Raw genomic sequence first — 23,766 nt, 5'->3', positions numbered from 1 at the left:
AAACTATTATACACTGAGGATTTAGGATCAAGGATTAGCGTTTTCAGCGTAAATTTCTACATATTAAATCTCCACACTTTAATTGCTGAAAGGCTTCTTAAGCGCAATATCAATGGATTTTTCGTACAGTAAGGAGCACTCTGATATTCTCTTTACTCTAATCTTAAAGAATTTTAAGATTCTTTTAAAAGATCAGTCTGATCCTCCAAATTATGGGCTGATGGTGTATCGACACCAATCCTCATTTTTCGGTCTGATCCCTAAGTCGATCCCTGTGTCTATTTTGGGCTTTAAGATAATCGATGATCTTAGCATAAATTTTCTGTACTTAATCCTTTATGGCCTCTATACATTAGGGAAATTAATGTCCATATGGAAGCAAATTCCCTACGCTTATGTAGGAAAAACTCTTCAATACGGGCATAAATTTCTCTCGTGTGTACAAGACATTACAGGCAAATTTTCCCGAAGATCAGTCTGACTTTGGGGGGGGGGATCTTATGTTATAAACTTTTCCATAAATCTTCCTTGATCAAAATTAAAATAATTAAGCCAAATGGCTAGAACTTAAATCTGAAGAATATGTAAGATAAGAGCCGCCTTTAAATCTATCCTGATTGAACTATCATCAGGATCATGACAAAAAAGCAATAACCAATTTTCTTCAAAGAATTTGTTTTATCACTAATCGTAATGTATTTATAATTTGTTATATGATTAATGTTCAAGGCACTTGAATTAGCCACGTCTTTGTGAGGATCTTCATACAGTAAGACTCCGATAGAGTCAACCTCTTAAAATTTTAAATACCGCAAAAAAATGTGCAAAAGTTCAGATTTAATGTTTAACTTTTAAAATACTTTTGTTAAGTAAGAACCAGACACAATTTTTAACAAGTAAATCAGTAAGTACAACAAGTAATAACTTAGAATATTGCAGATATAAAAGAATCTAATGCGTTGACTCTAATGGAGTCGTACTGTAACTTCTCTTCAAAGTTGTAGAATATGTTAGATTGATAAGGAAATATAAATTGACAGAAATTTTGAGGAAAACGAAATAGGGTGGAGTCATCACTTATGAACGTTATATACTTATGGACAGCTGGCAGAAATCTTCAATCTTTAACTAAAACTGATTCCGAAAAAATTATAAAATTAGCAGCTTAAGATGTAATTAAAAAATTTGTTATTTTTCGAACTAGGTAAAAATGGAAGCTTTTTGTCAGCTATCCATAATGGCTTCTATACACTAAAGAAATTTATGTCCGTCCATATTGAAGCAAATTTCCTATGCTTATGTAGGAAAAACTCTTCAATATGGGCGTAAATTTCTCTAGTGTGTACAGACCATAAGTGTATAACATCCATAAGTGATGACCCCTATCCTATAGTTACATTACGTGTCCTCGAAATTACATTTGTAAAGCCTGATTATTCAGGGTAAATCCTCATTTTTAAATCCATGGCCTCTACATTTTTAAGAAGTTTTCTTCAATAAATATTTGAAATATTGTGAAGTGTGAATGAAGAGTGAATGAAGAGTGAATTTTTCACGTTCGTGGAAAAAAAAATTGTCAATACTCCTATAATATTTGAATTTGAAGTATGAGTGACAGACGTTTCTCAGAGTGTGTAAAGGCCAACAGACCAACAGATTAGGGGAGACTGGGGCAAAAAGTCACAAATCGAAAAATTCAAAATTCAATATCTTCCAAGGCAAAAAAGATAGCGGCTCAAATTTTTTCTATTTTATTCAATGTCGTAAGTTTCTTAGAATGCGAACAAGGAATTTAGAAAATAAAAAAATATCGAAATTTTTAGTCCTATTTTTGAAATATTTTCCTTGCAGAAGATAACAATTATTACCTACTTATTTTCCAAAATTGATGCACTTGTGATTATTTTCTAAAAAAATTGGATTTTTTGAATACGAATCCGCTATATATTTTAGAATTTCACAAAAGTTCTTTTCTCCAGAAATCCCTTTATTAAAAATGGCCACTTGGGGTAAAAAGTAACAAAAGGTATAGAGCAAAAAGTAACAATAAAGCGAAGCAATTTCTGATGTCTCACGGCGAAAAGAAACGTTATTATCATGTCTCGCCGCTTGTTGTTTACATTGGTCAAACGATTTGCAGTCTTTTGTGTGTTTTTTCTAAAATAGCTTGAAAAGCGGTTTTCTCGTTTTCTCTCTTCTCTCGCAGAGAACGGTATTTTACAAAGTTGTAGATGAACAAATTTTCTATGAAAATATGTCTTCTAGGTATTTTTTCAAATTTACGGAAGCTCGTAATGAAGCGAATCAAAATATGATAATACCCCATGTCTGGTACTATTTGCCCCAGCATTTTTGAGAATAGTCACAAAATTAGCTTTTAGAAATTGGCTCGATAAACGTATTTCCATACGAAATAGAGGAAAATTACTTTCACAAAGTTTTAGAGCAGTAAATTTCCTATAAAACTGCGCTAATTAGAAATTTTTGAAACACTCGAGTAGCTTGTAAAAAAATAAAATATCCGTTTTGTGACTTTTTGCCCCAGTCTCCCCTACAGTTGAAGTTAGATAGTAAAAAGAAGATAAATAAAGAAACAGTAAGGTAAAGTACCCTGTAAAGGTTCCTCAACTCGGCTAGAGTTAACATTATAAGGTCATAGTTAAAATTTAATAGAAATTGACTATAAAACGTTTAAAAAACATGATTAAATAATTCAACTGGCCGAGTTAAAGAACCGACCGACTCGAGGGTACTTTACTTTATTTCCATTTTTGATAAATTTTCCTAGTCCAAATTAAAAGAAAGTTCTGAGCGTGAACATTATAGTGAATTGATTGACAGTTGTTATGTTTGAATTTGGAAATGATGTTAATTTGATAGAATTAAATAGAATTAAAATATTTTAAAGATTATTTGACAAAATTTTAGAAACAGAAACAAGAGAAAAACACATAAATTGACGTTGTCCATGATGACATCAACTGTCAGAACTACGTAATACATAAAAAAAACTTAACAAGCATCATGCCGTTTTAAATTAAGTTCGAAAGTCTATAAAAAAATCAATAAAATTTTATAAGTCCTTTGAAAATATATATAATTGATAATATGGGAAATCTCAAATCATTCCGAAATTTAGAATTTGTATCATTTGACTTTAAAATAAAAAAAACAACGGTTTTAACGGTTTTAACTGTCAGTGAGATAACTAAAGTTAAACGAATAATACAGTAAGTTACAGAAAAGTGAATTATGTCAATGGGTATATAAATGCAATGTGAAAAAAATTTATTACTTTTGTCCAGAATGTAGACCGAAGGATGTCCATTTGCGCTGTTATTGATGCTGCCCTTCGTATCCCATGTATCTCTACGTTGAGTCTCCGTAGTGGTTGGTCCTGGTGAGAAGGTAGTTGGTAGTTGGACTGCAATTGAATGTGCAAAGAGTCTTCTTGAGATATAAATCCCATCGATGTGGTATTTGAGGAATAGCTCCTAGACGATTTTTTGATTTTCACTATATTTTAATTACCAAACTGCAGCTGCGATTCGAGAGAATTCAGTTTCATGGCACACAACCAAATTTTATCCCATAAGAGCCCAGGAGAGAGTAATTTATATTCCGGTCGTGGCTCGGCTCTTCTCTTCTCCTATGCCATCGAAAATGAATGTGGGGGTGTTTTTCGTCTGATCACAGGGGCTTGGCAAGTGAGGCGAATGCTCAAGTTGGGCTAAATTAAGGTTATAGGGGGGTATGAGTCCGGACACAGAGAAACACAACGTACATTTTCCCGCACTATTTGTGTGCGCCATAACTGATTTATTGGCAATTTTCTTTTGAAAAATGCATCAGTCGAGACGCGATGAGATTTTAATTATGACGAAAACGTAATCCGGATGAAAAGCTGAAGCGTCTGGTACGAGAGGCAAAAAGTACCACCCCAACTTTCCCCTCTGAAGTTTTCTGGATTGGGAGAAAAAGTCCAGCCGTGTGGGTGGCAATTCAAACACCATTGCTTACCCTGAAGTATTCACAATTTTTTTTTGGGTGGCGTACATTTCAGTAAATACGGAAAATTGTGTCGATTCGTAATATTTTCTTCATTTATGCATTGAAAAATAAATATTGAATTGGATGAAATGTTGGTAAGCATCAGGTGTATTCATTTAAAAATTAAAATATACCGCATAAAAATTATTTTTTTTTAAACTATTTGTCCAAGTTATAACGCTATACTTTTCATCATGCACCATATCTTTTATTTATGTGGAAAAATTGCCTCGTACTAATTAATAATTAACATGCATATGCACAATTTTTGCCATGATGTGCTTTTGGTCCAATCAAAATGGTCTCAGAAATCATTTCAGATCAATGAGCCCGAATTGAAATTTTTGGTTTCCACATTCAAATTAAATAAAGTAAGTTGAGCATGTATCAACACTGAAGGCCGGATCGTCTCTCCAAAATACAGTGTTTATTTGAAAAATATTCCCTGCTATTTTACTAATTATCTTTAACAAAATATAAATTAAGTAATTATAAAAAATACATTTTAATAAGTACAACTTCATATTTTTTCCATAACTATTTCGTGAATCTGACATATTTTTTCAGGAAATATTTGATTTAATACTAGTTATTAAAAGGGACAGATAATCCTAACCGGCTTATGTAGGTGAGATTCTTAACGTGAGCTAACTCGGAGTGCATGCAAATTCGATTTAGAGCTGAAGTTGGGAGACGCCATTCAGTTATCTTGAATCAAATTCGTGAAATTATACAAATTTTGTATTTAAACCAAAATATCAAGGATTTGGATGAACTGGCACAAAAGTAATATATGGGTGAAATGTAGACCAGAATGTTCTCTATAATTTTGCCATAGAACATAATCTCATTGATTACTCAGAAGCCAAGATAAGCGAGGTTTTTTGTTTCTTAACTCGTTTTTTCATCCAGAGTTCCCCAAGTAATCATTTGTTGAACTTCAACTATATCAAAGAATTGTTGTATTTTGTGGGACTTTCCATTTAAAACCATATTTTAAGTGTCTTTGTGGAGTAGAGGCAGTCAAATTGGCATCTGAGTGATTTCAAAGCGTTATTATGGGAAAAATCAATTTTTTCACACTTAAACGGCAAAATCGGAGTGATAGCGTGGTCTGAGTGGAAAATGATGTATGGACGAAATGTAGAGACAAATGTGCTCTACAATTATGTCGAAGTAATCATCAAAATCGGTTTAGCGACAGTCGAGATAATTGAGGTTATGTGATATTGAAATTGGTTTTTCGACTGTGGCGCCCCTGGTGTTGGTCCCACGAAGTTCAAATATTCTAGAAAGTTGTAGCATTTGGTGAGATCTTTCGTTTAAGCCCTCATTCATCAAAATCGGTCACATAGAACCGGAGATATGATTTTTTGAATTTTGTGAACTTTGACCCCTCATATCTCCGGTTCTATTGAAACCACAGCGCACATACGCACCATTTTGGAAACGTCCTAGACTGGACTACAACATACTAAAATTTCATTAACTTGCACAATGCCGTTTTTGAGAAAATTAGTTTGAATTTCGATGAATTTTGACGCTATCACAGCGCCACCTGTGGTGACTTTTTGAACTTCCATCTGAAAGTGCTCATTGAGACGAAACTAAAAAGGTAAAATTTATGTCGCTATGTTAATTAGAACCGGAGATAGAGGCCGGTCAATGTTCGAACTTTGACCCCTTATAGCTCGGGTCAGGGGTTATGGATCGACTTAAGGTTTTTTTTGTTTGATAGGTATAATCAACGGCTACAACATACTAAAATTTCAGCCCGATTGCATAAGGAATTTTTGAGTTATTTAACTTTAAAGATTTAAAAATTTTCTTTTTAATAATAGCGCCCCTAGCGGTGGTTTTATGAACTTGCGATGTTAGAAGGGGAAGTGGCATTTCATGAGAGCTTTCCAAAAAGCCCTCATTTTTTAAATTCTGACAATTAGAACCGGAGTTATGGCCATTTTAAGAAATTTTTTTTGGACCCTTATAGCTCGGGTCAGGGGGGTCGGGGGACCTTAAGTTTGGTACTGATGGAAAGCTCTAAGGCCCAGCTATAACATACTAAAATTTGAGCCCGCTCGATGCCATAGGGGCGGAGCTATTGAGAAAACAAAAAATGGGGGTCTTCAAAATGGCGGAAGGAGGGGTGGGGGGTGGGGGGTCAATGCACCATGTTGCAATTTTCATACGATATTTAACCTTTGCCGAAAACCGCAAGTCGATATCTTTTTTAGTTTAGGAGCTATTAAGCTCCAAAGAGCGGCCGGCCGGCCGGCCGGCCGGGAACGTAACTTAGCCCCCCATATATTCGTGATCAGGAAGTGGCGAAACACATTTTGGCCAAGTTTGAGCGCGATCGGACGACATGAAATTTTGTTAGGATTATAGTAGGTGAGATTGTTAAGAATCTCACCTAATATGCCATAGTTAGGTCAGATTTTATTTTATTTTTTATTTATTTCATATACTGCTTTAGAGCTAGAGCTTTAGAAAGCAAACATTTGACGGATTTTTGACAGGTTTTTAAAGAATTCAATATTTGTATGATAGTGGCCACCGCCATCTTAGCATTGATAACGAACCTCCAGAGAAAAACGGTTGATCTTTTTTATAGGTTAAATGAGCCACTTATGCATCATAAGATGAATATACCTAAGATTTACATATGATAAAAAAGAAAGAAAAATAGAAAGCAGAATAAGACGCCAAAAAGATTCATTAATAGAATGTGGGAAATATATGAAGTGTTCGAATCCAGAGTGTGTGCGACGCTTGCATACCCTCCCCTATGTGAGACAATTTGTCAAAAATATTGTGTTACAAAAAACTATTTTGTCTTTGTTATCAAGAATTTAATGACAGCTGTCATTACAATAAATTATTTACATTTTTAAAGAGCAAATTTCGAAGTGCTTCACATAATTTCTATGTTTTTAGCCATGTTATTGACATACTTCCATCATATTCTAAAATGCTTTTCAAGGTGTCTTGTAGAAATAGGAATATTGACATTTGTCAAAAAATATAAATTGTTAAATTTATAAAAATCCAATCCTTATTTAAATTTATATTTTCTTTCACAATTTTCGCAAAATCAATAATTTAAATGATTAGTATTACAAAATATATTTGAAATCTCCAGTTTGGTTTATAGATAGATGTCAAAGAAATTTGATGCCTTGTTTGATGTCTATGAAAGGATCACTGACAATTAATTTGTATCGTCATAAAATTTTAATTTACAATGAAAATTTTATTAAATAAAAATTCACATAACACTAATAAGCCGAATGACAGCTAATATAAGATTATCAAACTATTAGGATTAGCAAAAAAGAGAAATGACAATTTTTTTAATTGTACTTAATTTGTTACATGTTCATTTCTAGAACTTACAAAGAACTTGTAAGCGAAATGCAAATGATATGACAGATCGACTGATCGGCGCCGATCAGTTATCTTGATCTGGTGATCGGCAGCCGAGTGAACTGTGTCTAGCACACATTTCGATTTTGCAACTTCAAAATAATATTTCTGTGATTTTGGAAAAAAATCAAAATAATGACAGATATTAATTTTTAGTTTGACATCTGTTAAACTTCGCTTTAAAACCTTACTTTTGAAATACCACAAAGGCAATATAAGTCAAGTGATGTTAAAATCGCATCAATATTTCTGGGAATAGAAATTCCCAGTGGTGACAACACTTTCCAATGTTTTCCAAATCATCCTCTGCTCATTCCCCCTCTTGACTCTGACTTTTGCTTGAAACACCCCGGCATTTTGTACTTTTTATGGCTCCGCTAAAATTTAGAATGTTTCATCCTCGCTACGTAAAAACAATTTATCTTCCTGAACATCGTCGTCATCTTTATGTACCACTCCACGACTCCCCCGAGTCATGCCACGAAGTGTGGAGTAATGTGCAATACGCTCCGAGAGGGAGGAAAAGTTGTGTCTGCATGCTGAATCCGTCGTCCGTTGAATGGTTGTAAAAATCATAATGCGAATGAGTTCCTATTTGCAATGGTACGAGCGAGCGGCCTTATGTACCAAGAGGGTGGTAATGCTGGGGATGAATATGCGGGAAGGGTGCAAAATGCTCAAAAGCCACACATTGCCCCAAGGGAATGATAGTCTCCCAGCCCCTCTCCTCCTTTGTACAGCAATGTGCTCTCTGTATTGTTACTATTTGCTTGTTCACTTAAGACGGAAGTACTTGGCAAAATTGCCAAGGAAGCATCATACTGATTTCAAAAGTATTACGGAAATTTCCTTATTAACTTTTTTTCTGGTTACCCTCCCCATTCATAAAAAAATGAAACGGGGGGTTATCTGGCATTCAAGTGCTCAACAATAGCCCAGTGTTTTGATGCTTGTGCTTTTTATCATAGTCAGATTTTCAAATGTTTGTAGACTATAATCATGGGGACATGTTGAGCTGTAGATATTGAAATTTAATAGCTTTTATGTCAGATATGGCTAATAGTCGTGATAGGGATAATTGTAATGGGGATAAAGGGGATGAAAATGAATTAGGGTTGTCACCTTTAAGGACGACAGTGAGACATTATTGAAGTAGGGGAGGTTTTTGATTATACATTGAGTCATAAATATTTATAATTTTTGGATTAATTCCATATAGCCAAAATTTTGAAATGGATATAAGATATTACTTCATTATAGGGGAACCTGGGGAAAAATGTCTATGACAAGCCAAAAATTCCAAAAATAAAAATATTTTATAGAGGGTGTAAGATCAAAATAACAGAGGTTTTGGAAATCGGGCATAGTAGCACAACTTCGTGGTGGTTGCCCGACACGTTCTTGCTAAGGGTGTGTTAACGTACTACAGTAGAACCCCGCTATAGGCCATCGCTCTATAGTCCACAATTTATCGATCGTTGATTTCAAAACACTGATTTTAAGTTAGGTTATGTTTTTTAGTACGCGACATGCAATGTTGTCATAATAATTTAAATTTTCTTGGCAAATTTTATTGAGTAGTTGTGGTAATTGTGAACCATAATGAAGAGAGCGAGGACAAGTACCACAATCGCAAAGAAAGTGGAAGCCGTCGAGCAATTTCAATACTAAAAGTCGTTGATAATTTTAAAAAAAATGACATGGACTATAGTGCGAACCAAGTGTCAAATCTGGGACCAAATATGGCCTATAGCGGGGCTCTCTCAGGATCAACTGACGGTCGATTCAGAGCATTATACTATCGAAAGGCATAATCACTCTCTGCTCAAAGATGCACACCCTTCATCTCTTACTCAGATAGCTAATTCGAACCCCTAGGGACAAGGCAGTATGTGTACCCAATCAGTCTCTGAGAATTCATAATAACAGCAGGAACTTTAGCTGCGGAACCGGAATTGTCTTACAAGGAGGTTCTCTTAAGATCAAAAGTTAATATCTCATACCATTTGAAATATATGCCGAAAAACGATACGTCAAAAGATAAAAATACCTACAAAATAGAGGGATAGAATAAAACGCCTGAAGATAATGTTTTTTTTTTCATTGGTGGTCACCTAATATCTATAGGTGATATCTTTCACCGTTGCAGCTTAGGAATGGTGACAAATTTTGAAAAAAATGGATTACACATATACTACTCTCTTTTTAAGTTCGAGCAGTGATATATACATTAAATATGTATAATTCACCGATATATTACCGATTGCAGTCGATACAACCGACTTGAAAATTTCAATACCTTCAAAAGATCCAAATTTTGCCAAATCGTTTGAAAAATAGGCCCTCTAGAGTGGTTTAGCTTTGATTTTCAGAAATCTAAAATTATAAATTGGTTTCAGTCAGAACAAGTGAACAAACATCTAATCCTCAGTTTTCATCTGAGACTGAAAAATTTCTAACCTCTCTCGGACTAGAATTTAGGACCTTTCGCTGTCTAAGCGATTGCTTTATCGCTGTAATACGGGTGCATCCGCTGTGACTGAGTATTCAGCCTGACTTTTATCAAAATATCAAAATACTCTTGTGGTGGAAGCGGAAGCAAATTTTGGGAAGGATCAGAACTTCTGTGTAATGCCACCGATTTTCGCAACGATCGTTTCCACTCTGACCGGTCTCACAGAGGCTTCCGATTTTTAATAAATTACCATACTTCTAGAAAATAATTCTGTTTTTGAAATAAACCAAAAATTAAAGTTTTCGGGGCCTAGTTGCGGGGAGTAGTTAGAGAATTGCCTGGAGGAGATTGCGTTTACTAATGTTTGCAAGGGATCACTCAAAACTGGAAGTTGATATCTTTTACCATTTGGTCTACAAGCTGTGGATAATTTGAAAAATCCGGATTAAAAAAACTTTTCTTTGGTTTCGAGCAGTAAAAGCTATACTACGAGAAAGCGTATCATCAGCATCTTGGAAAATTGTATGATGCTGCTGGAGCTGCCCTAATTTCCCTAAATGAAATGTACTTGACCCATTTCGTTGCTTGTTCTTCTTTTTTGAAAAATAACTTCAAAAACACATTTCTCGGTAAGATAGTGAAAAATGGTCTATGACAAAGTTTGAGATGAATAAATATCCATTCAAACTATTTAAATGTAATGTTTCTTTGATTTTCTAATGCTTAAAATACTGCGAATAACAACAAAACAAATTACCCCATTCTTAGCGATATTTGCTTCAGAATTTTTGAAAATTTCTCAAAATTGAATTTAAAAAATGGTTCGAAAAACAAAATTTCTTTAGAAATAATTAAAATGATTTTCCACAGAGTTATAGAGCGGTAAATTTCCTAAGTGAATTTTCTTATTAGAAATTTCTCAGGTTTTCTGAGAGCTCGTAAAAAAAATGAAAAGATGGTTTTGATACTTTTTGGTTCAGCTTTCCCTTTATTTTTCATGAAATTTCGTGTTCATTTTACTTAAATTTAAATTCGAAAGTACTAAGGAATAATAAGAGAAAATCCTACGAGCTTATATCCCCAAGAGGTTTATTTCTTTTACAAAAAAATTACACTCAGTAGATTTTAAAATTAAACTATCCTATTTTTATATTACAGTATAATAATGAGGGTGGTCTATTAAAAAATGCTATACGTCTTTTTTTCTAACAGATAATCTAAAAAATTCTCATTAAAATCCTTCAACGCGAGATATAAGAGGATTTATTCTTCATAGTATAATGTCCTCAATCGTGAAAACTTTAATGACAGTGATGTTGTAAAAATTGCGGCTATAAAAAAATAAATACGAGTTTTTTATTTTATTTGGTAAATTTTGATTGTCTGTTTACAACCAATACTATCCATAATTTATATTTGTGGCACTTGTGTTTGTAGTCTATGATAAAGTTTGTGGTATGAGATAATTGCCACTTTTAAAGATACTTTTAATTTGATTTGAATAACAGGAATATGAAATACCTCCTTTACACCTCGCACCCCAACTTTTGAGACAATTAAGGCAAGATTGTGAGCAGCAACAGCCAACAATACGCTAAGATGATGATGATGATGTAATCTTAACGACTTTTACTTAATTACTTTGACACTGTCGTCTTCATTAGGGATCTACCCACCCATTTAACGGCGCATACAATACAGGGGTAAGACAAAATCCTGGGTTTCCACAATAAGAACTCCTCCCCATTTCATTGTATCAATCACCCATTGAAAGAAGAAAATAATATTTTTTTTGTTGATACATATTTTTGGTGAAGTAAAAAAAAGGATGATTAATTGGAAAACAGAGGAAAGGTGGTAAAAGTCAGGAGGAAACAAGGACTTTTTGCACTTCCATGAAGCCACAAAATAATAGGGAAGCTTAATGAATCGATTTTTCATTTTCTCGACTGATTTTTCCATGAATAATTATTTCACATCTTGAGGAAAATGTGTCGCTCACGAAGAAAAATTACCCCTGAAGATGATTTTGCATAAAAAGAGACGATCCCTGACACAGAATCATAATTCAGGGGGGATGGAAGCATATACTAGTTTCTTCCTGGTTTTCTGTGTCATAGAATTTGTGCCTCTTCCTTTTAAATTTCACCCGCCCTCTCCTCAGCCGAAGAATGGGAAAGTTTTACAATTTCAAAATGTATGCTATGTATTTCCGGAGGCGAGATTGAGGCGAGAGACACTCTTCATGTAATTTTTGAGGAGAGCTTTTGGTGAATGAGAAAGTTTTAACTTACCGTATAGACGAATTGAACCATCTGTCTCACCGCGTGGATTTTTAGCGACACATTTGTATGTATTTTCATCAGCCTGACTTATATTGAAAATTGCGAGGCGCATATGGGTCTTGTAAGATGGATTACCAAGAGTTGTCTCTGATCTGTAATGAAAGAGGGAAAAATTTGATGCCCATGAATACTAAAATAACCCTGGAATGGTTTTTGTGTAAACTAGGAATAGTTTTGCACAAGATACTCACTTGAATTTTTTCGAATCGTGAATCATTTGTCCTTCTCCTAAGGTCCAATAATTCAGGGATGTTCTAGAAAAAATATACAGGAAAAAGATTCAAATTTAAAGATCTAAGGTTTTTTTTTTATTGAAAAATAAATATTTAAGCTTTGTGATCTTTAAATTTTTCTATAAAAGCTGAAGTATGAAATTTCTTAGTCGCGAATATCTTTTAAGCCTAGACTGAATATTTTTTTGCGGTGGACTAGTGATGCATACAGGATCGTCATGAGTCTTTAGTTCTATTAAAAGTTTGATTATTACTATTTTTTAAACTATAAATAGCGTAATAGAATTGAACTATAATAGAATTGTTGTCAGCTTATTTTTCAGGCGTCTACAGAATGGAAGCAATTTTAGTGAAAAATTGCTTTCAAAAAAAAAGTTTCTATACACTGATAGAGTAAATTTTCTTTAAAGAAGCATTTTTTCAATTGCTCCTAGTGTGTAGATGCCTTTATGCAGCATGTTAAAGTCAAAATTTTGCTCCAAAAAAACATATTTTGATTTTAAAAACATTGAAAAAAGCAACGATTTCAAGATTTTCTTAAAGTTTTCTTAATTTTAATCTAATATAAAAAAGGGGTGGCAAGGCGTCCCAGGCTTTGCGAAATGCTCGAACTCGTGACTTAGATGCTATACCTCAAAAGTACTTTCACATCAGTTACCGATTACCGGTACTCAAACGATTAGAATCGATTCATAAATCACTCAATAGATTCCACAAAATAGTTTAGAGTAATAAAAATTATATTCCAACAAAAATTACTTATTAGTAAATAACTGATTAGAACCGACTTATAAATTACTCAAAATATTTCCCAAAATACACCTCAGGAGTAATTTAATTGAATTTCGTATAAAAATTATTTATCGGTTATGAACGGGTGCATTACCGATTCAAAATCGATTGGAACCGGCTCACTTTTGTCGAAAATTCCAAGACCTTACCAATGAGCCAAAATATGACCCCATTCGCTTGAAAACCTTGACCTTGAAAACCCGTTATTAGGAATGATTCAACGGTATTTTCATCTAAGAACGAAATGTCCGCCTGGGTAATTTCTAAAACATATCCAAAAATGAAAAAAAAATGCACGACGCGTTTTCGAGCAATCCCAAAAAACATGGTTTTGGAAGGGAAGGGAGGGGTGGGGGGAAAATGAGGGGCATGTTGACGATCCTTGGGTCGACTTATGGGGGGGGGGTCCCCCGAAGATCCCAAGTTGCTATCTCTAACCGTTTGGCTTCTAGAGCTGGCGACAGCCGGACGGACAGACGGACAAACAGCGTGACGCCAAAAAACTCGAAACTTCAGGTTTCCAAAATTCTACCAAAATATGACTCCTTGGGGGGTAAGGAGTGAAAAAAAAAAAATATATATATATATATATACATATATAATTCAAAATCGAGGGATTATATACAATACTGCTCTCTCTGTGGAGTTCGAGCAGTAATATGAGAATTGATTTTTTTTAATTGCCCTTTCTGAGACAAGATTTACCGTCCATTTATGGAGTGCTGCAACGAGGTGTTACAGTGGTTACAGTGAATTATTTACTAGTCTGTAAATTTTGTATTTTTTTTTCAAATAAAATTTATTTTAGCACTTTAAATGTGTGTAAACATGTACGGAGAATTTCAAGAACATTGCTTGTTTCTTTGTTCTTCAATAAAATCGCGTAAAACAGTTCGATTTTAGCTTTAGGGAAATCCCCATAACCGATAATCCAATATCGAAAATTAGTGAGCTTTCGTTATGAACGTAAAAAATATTAAATTGTACATTGAATTAGATAATAAGAATAAATGTTTCTAATTGTTTGGGCTTTAAATGCTATGGATCTTTCATAAAATGAACAGAAAAAAGCTTTATTATTTTTCAAAAAAAAAAAAAAACACCACACATTCTGAAAACAGAACCGATGAAAAGATGATAGTTTGAAAAGATTATTGAAATAAATTTCGCGTACAACACAAAAAGAATATAATCTATTTAATTGAAAGAAATATGGAGAAAAATATTTTCTAAGAGTTACATAATGATTGGCATATATTCAATGTTAACAGGTTAAACAGCTCATTTTAATTATATTAAGAACTAGGTTATGGTTCTCTTGAGGACTACAAACTTTCAGATTGAGTTCGCACATTCTCGAGGAAACTTTTTTGTGTATTAAATTAAAACTATTACTTGTACTTGCAGAAACGATACTGAAAGTGATATTGACAGTTGTAAAACTCAATTTAGTTCGTTCGTGCTTAAAACCTCTGAGAAATTATTCTGGGGCTCACAATATAAGTAAATTGATGAAATTCTCTTGCATTTGGAAACTTAACAATTGCAATATACTTACGGATGTGCCTCAGTGAAGCATTCAAGAGTGATGTTGTTACCGGCTGTAGCACCAATTAATTGGTGTGGAATCCACAGCATGGGCGGAACTGTTGGTGGTACAGAAGAAAAACAATTAAAATATCAATAGAGTTCTGTGTGGCATTTTTTTGTACAAATAGTGTTGCAAAGAGGGCGATAAATTGAAATTAATAGAGAAGGGCTGAAAATGGATATCCATCTCGATGATGCATTTGAAATCCCTTTCCATCCCATTAGTGAGTCGAAATGACAAATTAAAAGCAATTTATTCACATGGCGACGGGAAAACTATTGTCGTGCAAATTGGTAAAAATACGGAAAATGTCACCATGTGGAACCATTTTATTTGATGAATCACCCACAGAACTCACACCATTCCGACTCTCCTCTTTTTTTTTGCACCCATCATTAACCATTTTGAATGAGTATTTCCTGCTGGATAATTACTAAATACTGATTTTATTTTCCAACCCCTTGATCACGCGGAATTGTTCAACAATGCTCATATCCTGTTACTATTTCCGTATGTGTTAAGGGAAAAACATACTAACCGTTGAAGCCTTTACCTGTGTTTTCGAATTTATGCATGTTTTAGTGCTTTTCTCATTCATATTCAATATCAACTACTATTTTTTTTTAATGTATAGTCGCGGGCTCAGGGCATCTAGTTTAAGGACCTTCATGTTTCCTTATTCATACAACTTTAAGAAGGCATTCGTGGTCGATTTCGAGATGTTTCAATGGTAAAATTCTGAAAATTCTAAAGCCACCTTATCCTAGATCTGCTCCAAGAAGCTAATCATGAGCTAATCATGACCATACGATCAAAGTTGTAATTTTTTAACACAAAGAATCAACTTCTCTACCACTACCTTAAGATTTCCCATCGAAAATACAAAGGAAAGGGAGGATAGGGCATCTAAATAATTCATTTTTAGAAATGGGTAAAATTCAAGCCAGCAACAATGATGATGACTACTTTATATAACTTTAGGCTCATCAGAGGTAAATAGAATCTAACTCAGGAGTGGCCAGAGACTCGAGCTCAAGACTCGGCCTGAAGGACTACTACATTTCGCTCCATGAATTCGAGCTATTGCAATGAGTAATGCTTCTGATCACACAAATCGAAGATCTGTCATCCTAAAGCTCTGTGAAGTGTAGCTCTTGGCAATAATTTGACCTTCACTGGTTTGAGCAATCTGAGGCACAGTATAAGGGGCTTGATAGACCTGAGGATTAGCCGAGAGACGGCTTAGCCTAATTATATTCGAAATAATGGTCAAACTACATTTCCATCATTTTCCACTAAGTCGTCTCTCGGCTTAAGTCGTAAGTGTGTCTAGGGCATAAATCTCGACGATCTTAATTTCGCTCTATCTTGTTTTCTTTTAGGAAGATCGGTAATGCCTGCTTCAGACCTAAGGTTTAGCCCTGTTCCCGTTGATTTCGAAATTCAAAATAGTATATTGGTTTCTCAAAATTTATTGGATCGCTTGCTAATATTGTCCAATCTTAAGTGATTTCCAAAAAATCTTGATTGATAAAATGAGCCATATGGCTAAGCCTTAGGCCTGAATCCCGTTATAAGACTTTATGCCCTATACCCCCGGGTTTACTTCGTTTTCACTTTGTTGAGCCTCTCTCAACGTTGTACAGGTAATTCTCTAAGTAAGTATCTTGTTTTGCGGTCAGCAAGCGAACTTGCTAAAACGGAATCAGTTCTTCTCTTTAATTGTGAAACAGAAATCGTCCAGTTCAAGTAGGGGAGGCTTTGAACTTTCGCATACAAAAATGATGTTCAAGTTCAGTGATTTTTTCTGACTACCATGCAAACTGTATGGATTCTCCAACTATGCCAAAAAAATGTCTTACTTATAAGGTTTATAATCCCACCAAACAAAATTCCAGGAAATCCTTAGATTTTCCTCCAGAGGAAAATGAAAATTTAATGGCGATTTATCCGATAGATGAATCAAGTTTCTATTATCGCACACGATTCACGCCATCATTGAACACCCCATTTTCACCGTAAATTTTGCACCGGACACTAAAAGTTGCACATCATTGTTTAAAGGGAACTCTAATCTACTTGATTAAACCATTTTTATATAGAATAAAACATTTTAATATCACTTTTTTGGAACTTTTCTGAGAGATGTTTTATTGACATTAAAAACCATTTTTTTGATTGGTTCTACGAGAATTTCACTCCGGAAACGGTTAAATCTGATGAATACTTTCTTAAAAAGTCCAAATATCACCAAATTTACACGAATCAATAAGTTTTTAAAGCTAAAAATTGACTAAAACTCTGCAAGCGAGAAGACCACACAAGATTCCACCATTCCTCCACGGAGCCGGATATGCACAAAAACGTTTGAATGCGCATCATTGAAGATTTCTCTGTTCCTGCAGCTGCAGGAATCGGGATTTAGCACAGATATTGAACTTCAGCAGGTGAACAAGCTAAAATTTTCACAAAACAGCTTCTCACGGACAATTTCTTTTCTTTGTCATGCAAAACAACACAATAGTGAGGTTATGTCAAAGATTGTCAAAAAACCAGTTGTAAACTGTATGAGCTTATTGCAGATGTGATTCTTTCATTGCACATTCAGTTTGTGCAAGCTTGAAAAATATTTTTATATCAAAGAAATGCAAAATTGCTTAATAATTACTCAACTGCAGCCTATTTGAGTCAAATTACTTCTTGTTTATCAACTTTACGATTTTTAAGTTTTCCTTTTTAGTGGTGGATCAAATCGGTAGATTACAATAGATGTGAATATGAGGGATCGTATCTAAAATGAAGTTTCCTGGAAAATATCTGAAAGAAGCAGTCTTCTATGTGCGATCGATGAATCTGAGTCAAGTTTGTGAATTTTGTTCCACCCACAAAAAGTGCCTGTTCAGCCTAAAAGATTTTTACATAAATCTGATTCCTAATAACCCTTCTACCCTTTGTGATAGTAGTTTTTCAGAAAAGTGATATTAATTCTGCACAATCGTATGAAATATTGCACAGCAAAATTACAGTTTTGGACCTGTTTTTATTTTTTGTTTCCTGAAACTAGGAAAAAAGGATTAGACTCTCAATTTTTTCAGGAAAGATGGGATTTAAGGTTAGCTATTACAATATATAGCCATATGTGAGATTCATAAAGGAATATGGGAGAAATATGAAGTGTCCGAAGGTAGCGTATGTGCGAACGATCAAAGCCTCCCCCTACTAGGATATTAGCACTATAAGAGCTTCCTTCTGTTTCACATGTCGATTCTCATATTGTCATTATCAGGGGGTAAATAAGTCTGCCACCACACGGTTTACTTTGTAGAGCATATGGCCCATTCGATAGTTGTTAACCCAGTCGACGGCCAAACCCACCAATCCTAATCCTTCATTCCTATGACACACCCAACACATCATCCCTAGGCGGGTGCTGAAGGTTGTTATATGGTGCTCTTCTTGCTTATGGCAATTACCACTAGTACTTCAGTGAGTGAGCATCAGTCGCCGTGGACAGTTCACTCCGAGGAAGTTGAAAGATGGGTGGCACCTTCAGTTCCCCATTTTCCCTTAATAAGTTATAGTATTAGTTCAGTAAGCCCCATCAGGGCTTACAACTTGAATAAAAATTACGTGATCAGTGCGATCTTGTAGACAGAACGGCGCAATCTGCCGATCTTCCGCTCACGGCAATACTTTTTCACCAATTCATTGGCAATACTTTTTCACCATGATCTTTGGTTTGGGGCTGGTGTATCGTAATATTTATCTGCCCACGGAGCCCATATGCCCTGATGAATAAAAAGCTTTGCCACCTAGGCCACTACGGAATTTGACTTCGCATGTACTAGGACACTGAATCTAAATTAGTTCACTACCCATAAATGCTCATAAATTCAGTGATAAAGTAAATAAACAATGTAATTTACAATCAAAGCCTATACCTCGGTATTGTTCTTAGCCCGATCTTTGGTCTTTTCCTTCTACTACGAAGATTGCTAAAAGTCGCATAACAAAAATATTGCGCCTGAGCCAAACTGTACGTTCTTTATATTCATGTGAGTTTTTCATAATTTTGACTTAACTATTTATTATTTCCTTATTATAAATATTCTTCTAGTGTCTTAGAACTAAATCATCGTTATAATTGCGAGTTTCGAAAAAATGCAACACTGATGGACTCGATAAAGAGCATAGATGGTCAAGTGTGATTCAGCCCTAAGCCCTATTGCTAACTGCAGTACAAACAGTAATTAATTTCATCCCCATCAGTACATGAGAATGCAATCTAGAATGGAATATCTGGTTCTTTTCATTTTACAAAACCACTATGGAGAGGCAAAAGTGTGAATTGAATTATGTTGCGGAGATAGAAACGAAAATAACCAGCAACACCTCGTCTCGCCGTAATTTAAGGAAAATAAAATGAAAATTTGCTCTTTGTGCTCACCAGTGGATGGCTTTCTGCTATTTTTCACTTTTCTTTGACTCCACCAAAGCATTTATATGAATCCATTTACGGTGAGATCTCGCCCTGGAAACATTCTTTGAACACTTCCGTCACGTACAACGTGCCTCCCCCAACTCAACTGCCATACTCTAACACCCGGACTTATCTTCCACCCCCAGGGGTGACATCAACTCAAAGAGTGATATTTGCGGTGGCATCGGCTGACAGATAAATAAACAGAGACAGAGACTTTTTCTTGAATTTTCCCATGAAGCAGTATTTCCAGTTTGGAGACTTTAAGCACAAAATATAGTAATAAATTGTCCTTAGTCCACATAAATATGTATGGATATTGCGAGGATTTTGCAGATCCTGTTAGAGCATTTGTCAGTCGCAATAAATATTGTGTTATTCATGATTTAAAACCCCCTAAATGCTCTCACGGGGTATTCTTTTGGTGCTCGTAAAAGACACAGACATGCTGCAAATTCAACATTCAGCCGAAAGTCTAGGCTTTTCATAGAACTTTTAAGTCCAGGATGAAACATATTTGTTTTTTTTTTCAGAACATTGTACTTCATACTCTTAAAGTTTTTGGAAGAAGTGTTTCCTAACTTTGTTAATGAAACAGAAACTATGCAAGTTCATTTACAATGTTTTTTTCCATAAAAAATGTGTTAAATTTGCATAAAAAAAGCAAAATTGCAGTCCGTTATGGCCTCTATACACTAGGAGTAATTTCTTAAAAAAATCCCTTTTTAAAGAAAAGTTCCCTTACCCTTGTAGGCAGAAACGTTACAATTCTTTAAAAAAAATCTGATCGATTTCCGTTACCACGCCTAGAGCTCAAACGGTTTAACTCTTTCGCGTCCCACTTTTATTCAGCAGATGAATTCATGTAAAATTGAGTTTTTCCTAATGCTTTATGATCAAATATAATAATTCAGAGAGAAAAAAAATTTCCATTGCGTGAAAACTCGGAAAAACCCCGGGTCATATATGACCCTATTGTCCTCAAGGGAAGTGTACATACCATTTTCAAAATCTATATCACGAGCTTTCTGAAAGTTTTTTTGCTTGAAGTTGTTAATTTGGCCAAAACCATGGCAAACTGGATTGCTTTGATGAACACTGTACTCCTGGTGTTCAAGGAATCTTCCTGGTAATCCCTTGAACAGTCACTATCACAATATTTTGAGTGCTTTTTGGCAAAAATAAACTTATCTACATATTTATTCACACACAATACAATTGCACAATATGAGACGTTTGCAGAATACTCTAAAATATTGCAAAATATGTTATAATTCATCAGATGTAAGATGAAATGTCCAGGAGCAAGATGTCCCACCTGCATTTCACGAAGAAAAACAATGTCCCAACTACATTTCGCTATAAGTTTGGGACGAAAATACTGTTACCCTTGGGGACAATAGGGTCATATATGACCCGGAAAATTCTACACGCTTTTCTGGAAAATTGAGAGTAGTTTATTATATCAAAATATGCAATATACAATCTTTGGATATTCTATTTTGTGTTTCTAAAGAACTTTTTGTTGAAAAAAATAAATTAATATAAAAAATTTTGAAAAAGAAAAGTCATTTCACAAAGTTCGAAATTAGTGATTTTTGATCTCAAATATTTTCTTTTCCGGAATATCCGGAGTCTTGAGAAAATTAGCCAAGAATTTTACATCCTTCTATTATGATGTCGTGCACAAACCCAAACCGATAGATTTCAATTAATTTAAATAGTCAAAAAATATTGTTTTTTCCCCGGGTCATATATGACCCTAATGACGCGAAAGAGTTAAGATAGAGATTTAGGACTTTCAGAGGACTTCCCATAAGCCGATACTGGGATCATTAACATGCCCGTCACCTTCCCCACCACCACGCTTTCCCATCCAAAACCGTGTTTTTTGGGATTGCTCGAAAATGTGTCGTGCGATTTTTTTCTTCGTTTTTGGATACATTTTAGGGGAAACTGGGGCACCACCAAACACGGGGTACCACCAAACACTGCAATTTTTTAATCGGATATTGGATATCAGAGGATAAGTCCGATAGGAATTTATAGGCACTATATGGATGCTTGTCCACTGAAGGAATGGTCGAGATAGTGCAAGTAGTTTAGGAATAAAAATTACTGTTTGGTGGTGCCCCGTGTTTGGTGGTGCCCCAGTTTCCCCTAGAGGTTTTTCAGACGGACATTGTGCATATACACAAAAATACCTCTTAATCATTCCTCATAACGGGTTTTCGAGATCAAAGTTTCAAGAGACTCTATAGAGATAATATTTTGCAACCAAATGGTATAATATTTGGGATAGTTAGATTAGCCTTGGAATTTCTGAGAAGTCTGAACCGGTTCCAGTAGGTTCTGAACCGGTAATAAACTGGTTCATATCCGGTAACTAATTTTTATCCGGAAATCAATTTTGAGCACTTTGTAAATCGGTTCAAATCGATTGTAAATCGGTAAACGGTAAATTCTAAATCGGTAAACGGTAAAGTGCTTTTGAGGTATAGCATTTGAGTCACGTTCCACCATTTTGTAAAGCATAGGACGCTTTGCCACCCTTTTGTTTATTAAAAAAAAAAATTAAAACTTATAATAAAACAATGGAATTTTTCTGTATATATTTCACAAGATACAATATAATTATTAGTAACAATATTATAATAAGATTGTGAATGAAATTATATGTTCTAAATTTTGGCTTACTTTCAATCATTCGAGTAATTTTTCGCAGACCATGTCATTCGTTTTCCCTGTAAAATCTCTTGCCACTGAATATATGAGATTTTTTGTGATTTTTTTTTGCATAAATTACGCTTAGTATTCATGAACTGGGGTTACACTGGCAGCAATACCCTGTTACCACACATAAAAAACTGAGACGTGCTGAATGTAATTAAGAAAAAAATGAGCATTTCCCTAAGCGATTCCACGTATATTGCGCTTGAAAATTGAATGGGACTCCTGTTAAGCATTTCGTCAGTTGGATCAGCAATTGTCGTAACTTTCTCATAACCTCATCAGCATTTCGTCTAAAAACATGAAAGTACACTTACTATACAAGAACTGCTGATGAGGTGATGAGGAAGTTACGAAAATTGATGATCCAACTGACGATTTCTGAAAATGAATCAAAAAGCTTTCTAGAATTTCTGTATTTGTAGTCCTGAAAAATAGTTTTATTTACTGTTTGATTTGGAGTGTATGAATTGGAGCTTACTACTTTTAAAATAAATAAACTGATATATTAAACGTCAAAATTTACAAAATCGAATAGAAGTAAACAATCCAATAAAGTTTAAAAGTGATTTTTATTATGATAATTTACAATTTCATTTCCCAATAAAATCGATTAATACTTTTCCAAGGTTCCAAAAACTTTCAAATAAATCTATAATTGCCCTTGTTCTTATCTAGAGTCTTTTTGATATCACACAACGAAAACCCGTTAGAAGAATTGATTAAATAATCGTCATATGCGTTTTTGATTATACCAAAAAATAATATTTTCAATGAGAAGTAAAGGGTAAAATAAGGGTAAAAGGAAAATTAAAATCAAGTTAATTTTTCAAAGGTTGACTGGTGGTAGGATTCCCCATCGATATAAGTAGTTTGTCTCATACATCTGCTAACGACTAAACATACGAATAAACAAAACTCCATGATACCATTTTTTGAGAAATTTATTGATTCGGAAAGGTGCTAAGGTTAAAAAGGAATAATTTTTTTTTTCGAGGTAAGAAGGATGTAAATATGAAAACCGGGATACGCTTGACTTTGTGTGAAATGTTACCAATAACAATCAAGTACAACAATAGCTCTAATAAGAAAATTTCTATAGAAAAATTATTATTAAAATGATCTTCTAATATAATAATTCAAATACGTCTCTATTAAGTGATAGGGTAAGTGTGCCAAATTTCGGCATAGTTGCATGCAAGCGTCAAAGTCTCAAGTTTGAAATGTAATATTTTAAATACAAATTGATTTTTCTTAACTCTTTCTTTTGTAAGAGTGTTGCTTGGAACCTTGTAAAGAGTTTACCATCTTTATTTACTCTAAAGTCATTCTTAATACATTTTAAAATGAATAAAAATATAGACATAGCTGTGGTGCCCTATTTCGGCCACCTTCATTCTCTTAGTTCCTGCCCTTCAGGAATTCTTCCAATGCCTTTTTCACGTCATCTCGTTTGTCGAAGCTACATTTTTTGTTATTCTTTTGCTTTATATAATCTCTAGAGTATGTAAAATCTAAAAGTTCATGGAAATTCGAGGAACGAAAAAGGTGGCCGGAATTTGGCACACTTACCCTATCTTATAAAAATATTGTGTCAAGCTGACCGAAATATTTATCTACAAGATTTCTTGGTAATCACTTGCTTTTATTGACTTTCCCTAAAA

At 34.4% G+C, this 23,766-nt stretch overlaps 1 protein-coding gene across 1 annotated transcript in view; it reads right to left on the bottom strand.

The window, feature by feature from the left end:
* LOC129805429 (lachesin-like) overlaps nucleotides 1-23,766 on the bottom strand; it is a 65,499-nt gene that overhangs the window by 2,174 nt on the left and 39,559 nt on the right. Inside the window, exons 6-9 of the mRNA XM_055853317.1 lie at nucleotides 14,860-14,947; nucleotides 12,468-12,530; nucleotides 12,226-12,368; nucleotides 3,296-3,424 (exon numbers count right to left, since the gene is read on the bottom strand). Coding sequence (XP_055709292.1) covers nucleotides 3,296-3,424; nucleotides 12,226-12,368; nucleotides 12,468-12,530; nucleotides 14,860-14,947 — 423 coding nt within the window. The remainder of the gene's footprint in view (nucleotides 1-3,295; nucleotides 3,425-12,225; nucleotides 12,369-12,467; nucleotides 12,531-14,859; nucleotides 14,948-23,766) is intronic.

This window comes from Phlebotomus papatasi, chromosome 3 (genome assembly GCF_024763615.1).
Source record: "Phlebotomus papatasi isolate M1 chromosome 3, Ppap_2.1, whole genome shotgun sequence".
NCBI lineage: Eukaryota > Metazoa > Arthropoda > Insecta > Diptera > Psychodidae > Phlebotomus > Phlebotomus papatasi.
This window is presented reverse-complemented; position numbering and strand designations above follow the sequence as displayed.